This window comes from Lasioglossum baleicum, chromosome 2 (assembly GCF_051020765.1).
Source record: "Lasioglossum baleicum chromosome 2, iyLasBale1, whole genome shotgun sequence".
In the NCBI taxonomy this organism is placed as follows: Eukaryota; Metazoa; Arthropoda; class Insecta; order Hymenoptera; family Halictidae; genus Lasioglossum; species Lasioglossum baleicum.
The window spans coordinates 9,503,641-9,512,117 of NC_134930.1; the positions used below are offsets into that span (position 1 = coordinate 9,503,641).

The window sequence follows — 8,477 nt, forward strand, 5'->3', positions numbered from 1 at the left end:
TGTATTCCCCTAATTTTTGCATTGTTTTTGATATAGTGCCGCGATTTTGCTCACAAATAGAATAAACTGCGCGAGATCGAAACAATTCATATATCCTCCGGTCTCCAGTTTGACGTAACGCGATAAAACTTTATCCGTTCTTCATAATTTTTGCTAAATAATTACGTGATTTCTTACTGGGTGCAGCACTATCGCTTGTGCAGAATTTAAAATTGCAGAATAATCTCTTTTAGTTCCATTGAGTTCCAGTTCCATTTGGTTTGATTGAGTTCAAAATAAGTGTTCAAAAGATTGTTTCATCAGAGTCTGGTTTCAAGAAGTACAGGAAAGCAATTAATTTGTGTTAATTTGTCGTTTGCTTTGTGTCAATTGTACCAACGGACAACAGGGGCAATAATACATATATGTAAACTCCGTTTCTATTTATTGACAGGACGCTCGGGAAACTCTCTGGACTGTTGTCTCTGATTGTTACTATTTTTTTATGGCTTGTCGTTTACAAAGAGACATGACTGGCTAATTTGATCGAAAGGAAATTCTATCGTTAAATATAATTGAGCGAAATGGACGATGACACTGTCCTTTTCGTCCGAGGAAACGGAAACGTATGTATGCGTTTCGAATGTTTATGGTTATGTTGATTATTTATGTCTGAAATCTACTGAAATCATTGACGGTTTCTATTGTTTTCTGAACAGTGTGCTTTAACTTGTCGAGCATAATATTCATAAGATTTTGGAATACTATTATTAGACTGCGGATCTTTATACAAAATAAAAATTATCTGCATCGATTGCAAGGAATAGGAACTGAATTGAATGCTATTTCTTCCCTTAATAATTTTAATAGAGGAGAAATCATATATTGACATCTACTCAATTTTGCTATAAATGTATAAAGATTCGCAGTCTAATTATTATTATATCCTCATAAGTAAGAACGATACACGTTAGTTCATATTGTTCACTGTTTCTTATTGTTTCGAAGGCCACAACTATGGACAACGAAGACGTCTGGGATGACAGCGCGTTGATCAAAGCTTACGACAAAGCGGTGAACTTAGCGAAAGAGGAAGTCGCTAAGAGAATGGGCATGGACGTTGCCAATTCTCAAACTAAACAAAAGACTCAAAATCTAAAGCAATCTCAGCATACGAATAAACCTTATAAGGTTATTATGGTACAACAATATTAACAGTCGACGCAGTCGTTATAAATTTTAGACTGGATTTTTGTGTATTTACATAGAAGGTCTAAGAGTCCAATGATACCCGCAGATTATCGAATATGAACATTTTTTTGAACGGTTGATTATGTCAACTTGAATATGTACGTTCTCTGAATAGAAATGGACCGTGGGAGCTCCTTGCCGTGCCGTATACTCGGAGGATGGCGAGACGTACGAAGCCATAATATCGAAAACCTACGAGAATAGCGGACAGTGCATCGTAAAATTTGTAGGTAATAATTTCGAAAAGTGATTGTCTTCCAGGAGACCTAACGCGAACGAGTTTTAGTAGAGCGCTATTGCTTAGGCTCACGAGTAACGGCGAACACTGTGTATTTCAGGATACGGTAACACGGAGAAAGTGGAGACGAGCTCTCTCTTAGAGTCCGAAGGTTTGCAGAGTCAGATAGCTCAGCAGAAAGACGCGCTCGCGGCAAAACTGAGCGAGGAGAACGCGGAGACGCAGGAGACGAATTTCGCGACTGCGAACTCGAGGAAATGCAACGGAGAGAAAATGGAATGCGACACAGAGGATCCGAAACCGTACAAGCACCAATTCATGCCTGGTCCGTCCTTCGCTGCGTCGGTGGAGTCGATGCCACCTGCCCCTCCGTTGCCGCCGCAATTAATGGCTAAGTACGTTAAGCAGGACCTTTACTCCTGAAACTGTTTTACAGTTACGGGAGAGAATAATTTTTCGCAATAATAAATTGTTAGATAGACGACATAGTCTTAACCAAGAAAAATTTCAGACTTCCAGAGAACGACGCGGACGCGCTTTCGAGTATGTTAATGTCATGGTACATCAGTGGCTTTCACACAGGTATAATTTCTTGTTCTCGCGTTTCCAGTATTGTGCGATCGACGTGCAGAACTCGCGATTCATTCTGTAACTTCCGCAGGTTATTATCACGGGCTGAAGCAAGCTAGAAATAATCAAGAGCAAAGGAAGAACTGTTGATCGTATAAGTATTTTTTATTTCAAATACAATGTTTATCATTCATAAAGGTGTAGATATTTTTCTTTTTCCCAACGATAGTATAATTGTATTTCCTCGTTTGAAATGGTGCAACAACGCATATCGCGCAATGTTGTAGCTAGAATAGCCGGGTCTGTTAATTCGTAGTTGATATCCGATGAGGGCACTTTGTTATTCTCCAACAGCTCGATTAATGGTCTTATTTGACAAAGCCACGTTTGCTTGCAAAGCACTTTGATATCAGCACCTGAACAGTTCTTTAGTCCCGCGTTCACGTCTTTTAAAACTTGATGGTCTATCTCCTTCGAGAAATAAGCGGAAAGCATCTCGAACCTGTCTTCTTCGTTGGGTAAATCGGCGCGAACATGCTTCTCCAGACGTCTCAGCAACGCGGAATCTATGTTCCTAGTCAAATACAATTACGACTGTTAATATTATTTACCGATTATAAACGGAACAGTGGTGGTTTTTCAACAGTTACGGAGAGAATGCGATTACCAAGGCGCGTTAGTGGCAGCCAACAGCACAATCCTCGCATTTTCGTCGGTCGTCAGTCCATCGAACTTGGCGAGCAATTCTGCTCGAAATCTTCTGGCTGGTTCGGAGAGGTCCTCTTTCGTCGCTATCCAGTCGATTTCATCGATAAAGATAACAGTGGGTGCTCTCTCGTAGGCGAGATCGAATAGGGCCTGTGCAAATCAAACGGTGTTTATAGTCTTTCACACTTTTCAACAAGACAATTGCATGGTTCGATTAAAATTAGACACCTACTCACCCGAACGTACTTTTCAGAATCTCCCCGCCATTTGCTGACCAACGAGCTCACCGACACGTTGAAGAATGTACATTTGCACTCCGTCGCGACTGCCTTGGCCAGCATCGTTTTACCTGCGCAGATTTTTTCTTTTGAAAACTTTCGCAATTCGGTGTAATACATACAGCAAAACGGTTAAAGAAATCGACCGAGATTTTTGTCAGTGACGAAAGTCTTCTTACACCTTCCGAAAGAGACATAAGTTTCGAGTAGATTTTCCTATCTGTGCTTTCGATGCTATGCTATTTTGTCGAGAAAGTGTTAGAAATTCGAAATAATGATTAAGTGTACCTGTACCCGGTGGTCCATATAGTAGAACACCTTTCCAGGAGGAAAATTTTTCCCGGAAAAGTTCCGGATATTTTATGGGGTACACGATGGCATTGATAATGGCTCTCTTACACTGCTTTAAACCTATCACGTCATCCCAGTGAACGTTGCAATTCTTCACCAAGATTTCCTGCGCGTGGTTCGAACAAGTACAACAACGACAACAAACTAAAGAAATTCAATTACAAACGAGACTAGAAGAAGACTGTGATTCCGTTTCTGCAGAATAATAAAAAAACTTTCGATTGCATCGATGAAAAACTTTCCTTCGATAGACTCACTCTCGAAATCGTTTCTGCTATCTTCCGCATTTCGATGTCGTCCCCGTAAAGGTTCTCAATGGACACAGATACCGGTGGCAACGAGCCGTCGTTCGACAGCTTCATGCTGGATTCAGAATTTGAGGAGCGATTTGCGAATATCGGTCGAACTGTCATCGCGAAGCTGACATTGTTCACGTCGTCCTCCTTCTTCTCCTCCTGTTTGTCGCTTTTCTTGCTGGGTTTATTCTCGTTTTGCTTGTTGTTCGTCTCGGTTACGTTCGAGCGACCCCTGCGAAAACATTAATATTTATTTTTCAGACAAAAATATCTTGAGACTAAATGATCGTAACGGTACGATCATTCTAACTCGTTCGATTCGTTTTTTCAGACTCTATAAGAACGGCTAAGAAAAAATATAGGTTTGATATTGGTCACCTTGATGTCTGGTTACAAACCGACCGCGACAAATAATTCTTTCCACTATCATAAATATGTATACATATATGTCCTTTTAATCATTTTAATGAATTGCAAAGAATGTAATATTCCCAATTTTTTATAACATGTTGAAACACGTTATAAAAGTTGAAGCTTGTCAACGTTATTCTGCCCCAAAGATTTTACAGTATTTTAACAGATTGTAGTTACTTCGAGTGTTTACACAAGGCAGGGAGTTTGTTGTAAGTTGACGTATAGTATATGTCGTAACATTTCAGAATCGTCTCTAAGTCGATATTATCGCAGACTTGAACAGATTCGGTTAACTGCGCTTCCGTTGCAATTGTGTTTGAAGACTTTGTATACCTGCAAACGAAAATATTGTTTTATTTATGGGATTTTCGGAAAATTCATTTTTATTTAAATTTTCATTTTAGGGACTTTTCAAACAAACGAATAAGTTTCCCGTAATATTACTCGCCCTCGATTCTTTAAATAATCAGCTATCAAATAAAGTAGATCCCGACGGCGTTGTAGGGTTCGCTTCTCCTCCTGATACAAAATTAACGAATTGTTATTTTTTGTTTACAAAATAGAGAATAGAAACCGAGTGGCCGGCAAGCGTCAAAAACATCGATATTGGAACAATGAACACAATTGTAAAATTTCTTTACATTTTTCTGATTAGGATAAGACCAAATATTGACGGTAAACTTTCTGTGACATTCGCGTCTTTAAAAATCAATTCGCGAAGAACACATTTTCGCGGGCCGCAAAGACAATATGGAGGCTCGGGAATATTTTTCTTACCTTCTCGCGAAGACTGTGGTGGATGCTGTTCATCTGTGTGTCCATACTCAACCTGTGGTTCGTACCCGTGGAGTTTCCTAATGACGAATTCTCCGCGCTCCGTACCAGTCCGTACTCCGTACCCGTACTTTGTTATCCTATGTTCCTCTGTTTATGCCGCGTCGCCGTGTCGCCAGAAACCACAAACTGCCAGAAACAACCAAAAATGGTTGTTTTTTCCTGAAAAAACTGCGCAGGCGCATCTAAAAAAAAATTGCGTAGGCGCAGCTAAAAAAAAATTGCGCAGGCGCATCTAAAAAAAATTGCGTAGGCGCAGCTAAATATATGTGTGAGAAGAATTTAAAAGTGAAAGGGCATTGAATTAGACAGTATCCACCAGTTGACCAGTATCCGCCACTAGTCCCGTTCGGGGTACGGGGCACGGGGTTTCTTCTTCTTCTTTATCGAAAAATGCGGCATTGGACTGTTTTGTCCATCAGCCGGGGATGTTGCCGGTACAGTGGTTCCCCCTAGCCCTAGTCTCATTTTTAGCCTGGATCGGAACCCACATCAGTGTTAGTATATATATATATTCCTATATCCATGGTGTTAGCCTAGACCCGCTGTGACCAGTGATGCCGAAATCGTGGTACTGTGGTACTAAGCCGTGGTACGAGACCCCCCCACTATGACCTACCGTTGCCCCTACTGGCCTTCTCCAACTCGCTCGCGCGCTACACTTCACCAACGTACCTCTCATATCCTAGGAGAGGTACGTTGGTGAGTGTAGCGCGCGAGCGAGTTGGAGAAGGCCAGTAGGGGCAACGGTAGGTCATAGTGGGGGGGTCTCGTACCACGGCTTAGTACCACAGTACCACGATTTCGGCATCACTGGCTGTGACCCGCTGAGAAAATTTTTGGGAAGTCACGATGTCCGGTCAGGCTGGTAGTCTCTTCGGTGGGGAGGGCATCGAGGAAAATTGCAAACCGCGCGGCTCACCGGGTTGCAAACATGATTTGATATGCCAGCGAACGGTCATTATTTATTCGGCACCGTGGTTACAAGCACGATGCCCGCTCGACTGCAATTAGCCCGGGGGTCTTAATTATAAATTGAAACGACCACCCGACAATTCTCGGCATCAAAATGTTAATTGATGCGATCGTTCACGGGCCCGAAATCGGCTCCTCGTTTCCGTTTTTGGCCGACCGACCAAATAATTCCCTCCACGGAGCTCGATGGACAGGGGCACCCCTTTCGTTCTAATTATCTCTGCTTGGCACGACTATCTCTTTCCGATCGGAGACACCGGCCGCCCTTTTCGGAAATTCTCTTCAGATATATTCGTGGTCGAGAAATCGACTTGCCAGCTAAAGTTATCGACAAGCTGTTAGGTGAAAGCTGTTTGCCAGGGATAGAAGATTGTTGCGAACGATCTAGTCCAGCTGTTGATTCCTCGATCCCTGTAGGCTGTAGACCGAGCGTTTCCCATACATAAATAACGCCTCGCCTACACCCACCGTATTATATGTATATGTTCCCATTATATCGTATTATATCAACCACTCATTATCCGGTCTGCTCCCTCGTTGCTCCATCCCTGTCCCTAGACACCGTCTGCTCGAGCAAACCTCCGGCCAACTCGTCTCCATCTTCGAAATCCATCAGAATTTACGCCGTCATTTCGATGCAAGCGAAACAAACCGCCGTGAAAAATTAAAATGTTCAACTGGGAGGAGCTGAATTGCAAAAATTGAAAATCACGATTTTAATACACGAGTTTTCTCTTAAATCGATTTCTCCTTAAAATTCTAAGGAGACAGGTGAAATCTGCCACTGTATTTGAATGCGGGATCACTGCATTTCAACCTCGTTCAAGAACTATCGGACTATTTGATTTCCATGAAAACTTTTAGGATTTCGAGGGAAAAGTGATTCAAAGGTGATTCAGGGCCCATTGCGGCACCGTCCACGGACGACAATGATTCGCGGATGATTATTGCGATTTGTTGCGCAGTAACGAATCGTAATAATCGTACGCGCGGGCGCCGGCTGTTGTCCGAGCAGATTGCGAGCACCTGTCCCACAGAAAATATCCACTTATCTACCGGTGGCTACTCGGCAGAAGGTTTGTCAGCTGCGCCGGAGCAGCTGAGGTAACCGATCGCCGAGATGACGCTTATGTGGATCGAAAAAAGTCCCCTTTTCGATCGATCCTCGCTCGGTGCCCTCCAAGCCTCCAAGTCCCCCGTACGTCACGGTGATGCGCGGAGTGCGGACCGTGCTTATTCTCCAGTTTCACCAACGCAACGGCTGCGATCCACAGATTTTTCAATCTGTCGATAGGCCACCGTCTCGCCTATGGATAACGTTTCATCGAGACGGATGGGTTAGCGTGATCTAGCTGGAACTAACGCGACCGAATCAAAGGTCGTCTCAGAAACCATCTGTCAGAAACTGCGTGCTCCTAGGAATTTCGTTTTTACGGCAAACAGTGGCTTTTCCTATGGAATTGAAAATTGAATCTTAAAAAGATTCAAAAATCTTTCTTTGCGATTATAAAAATATCATTGAAAATGAAAAAGTTATATCACGTTCCCCGATTCCATCTTAACAAAAGTCTCCGAGAAATAGCGCCTGTGCACGATATACATTGACATTTTTCTATTTGAAATTTCTGTGTATTTTCTTTTCGGTATCGAGCGAACTACGCTTGGGCAACGTTTCAATTTTTCTTGAATTTTCAAAGTTGTCAATACATATGTAAATACATGAAAAACGATACCGAAGAATGCGACGCTGTGGATGGTGTAAGGTTCGATAGCACGTCCACATGGATGCGCTCGCGATATAAATTTACGGCGCGTGTCAGAGTCGGGTTTCGATCGAAACACCTACCGAAAAATCCAAGGTTTTTTTACCGGGTCGAGGAACGTGTGCAGGTTGGTCTCGAGTTTCCCGCTCGATCGCTCGGAAAAAGTTTCGAAACGCATCTCGCGTGACACTATCAAACTATGCGTCTACGAAAACAACATTCTTCGCGCGATTACTCACGCAAGATGATCGCGAGCAATTCTAATCCGAAAAACAGAGAGAGAGAGAGAGAGAGAGAGAGAGAGAGAGAGAGAGAGAGAGAGAGAGAGAGAGAGAGAGAGAGAGAGAGAGAGAGAGAGAGAGAGAGAGAGAGAGAGAGAGAGAGAGAGAGAGAGAGAGAGAGAGAGAGAGAGAGAGAGAGAGAGAGAGAGAGAGAGAGAGAGAGAGAGAGAGAGAGAGAGAGAGAGAGAGAGAGAGAGAGAGAGAGGAGAGAGAGAGAGAGAGAGAGAGAGAGAGAGGAGAGAAACTTGTGAAAAGTCGTACGGTCCAATATTAAAAAAGTTATGTTCCTTTCAAGAGCGTCCGAACATTAATGGAGTCGCTGTAAGTAGAAATTGAATAAGGGAGAGAGGAGGGTTTATTGTGGTAATTGTTGGGTCTGGGGAGACCCAGCTGCGGCTGGGCGAGCGTTAACAGGTCAGAAAGCGGATCGCTATCAGCCGGGTCATCGACCATCGCGAAAATCGCAAGGGTGCCGATTCGGCGGCAGAAGTTCGCGAACGCGGTGTGCGGAGGGCGGAGGGCGGAGGGCGGAGGGTGCG

The 8,477-nt window shown here is 43.3% G+C and overlaps 2 protein-coding genes across 4 annotated transcripts; one reads left to right on the plus strand and one right to left on the minus strand.

The window, feature by feature from the left end:
• Positions 1-29: 29 nt before the first annotated feature.
• On the plus strand, positions 30-2,826 carry Smn (survival motor neuron). 3 transcript variants are annotated; one of them, XM_076438783.1, is made up of 7 exons: positions 30-319; positions 434-605; positions 988-1,170; positions 1,346-1,460; positions 1,569-1,863; positions 1,980-2,050; positions 2,130-2,235. In XM_076438783.1, exons 2-7 carry the CDS (start codon positions 564-566, stop codon positions 2,186-2,188), a joined length of 765 nt encoding a protein of 254 aa, XP_076294898.1. In that variant the 5' UTR covers positions 30-319; positions 434-563; the 3' UTR covers positions 2,189-2,235. The 3 variants fall into 3 exon arrangements, with proteins under 3 accessions (XP_076294898.1, XP_076294889.1, XP_076294893.1); XM_076438778.1 differs by adding an exon at positions 2,685-2,826 and having other exon boundaries at positions 31-605; positions 2,130-2,190; XM_076438774.1 differs by having other exon boundaries at positions 30-605.
• Positions 2,225-5,401, minus strand: LOC143216013 (katanin p60 ATPase-containing subunit A-like 2). Its single transcript, XM_076438742.1, has 8 exons — positions 4,863-5,401; positions 4,534-4,604; positions 4,263-4,418; positions 3,633-3,903; positions 3,313-3,481; positions 2,983-3,095; positions 2,706-2,896; positions 2,225-2,612 (listed from the first exon to the last, which is right to left on the minus strand). Exons 1-8 carry the CDS (start codon positions 4,905-4,907, stop codon positions 2,225-2,227), a joined length of 1,404 nt encoding a protein of 467 aa, XP_076294857.1. The 5' UTR covers positions 4,908-5,401.
• Between the last annotated feature and the right edge of the window lie 3,076 nt (positions 5,402-8,477).

Coding starts and splice junctions, on each gene's coding strand:
- Smn (XM_076438774.1), top strand. CDS start 564: ATGGACGATGACACTGTCCTTTTCGTCCGAGGAAACGGAAAC. Junction 606..987: donor TCGTCCGAGGAAACGGAAAC/GTATGTATGCGT, acceptor ATTGTTTCGAAG/GCCACAACTATGGACAACGA. Junction 1,171..1,345: donor ATACGAATAAACCTTATAAG/GTTATTATGGTA, acceptor TTCTCTGAATAG/AAATGGACCGTGGGAGCTCC.
- LOC143216013 (XM_076438742.1), bottom strand. CDS start 4,907: ATGGACACACAGATGAACAGCATCCACCACAGTCTTCGCGAGAAG. Junction 4,419..4,533: donor GATTATTTAAAGAATCGAGG/GCGAGTAATATT, acceptor TTTCGTTTGCAG/GTATACAAAGTCTTCAAACA. Junction 3,904..4,262: donor GCCTTGTGTAAACACTCGAA/GTAACTACAATC, acceptor ATGTTTTCGCAG/GGGTCGCTCGAACGTAACCG.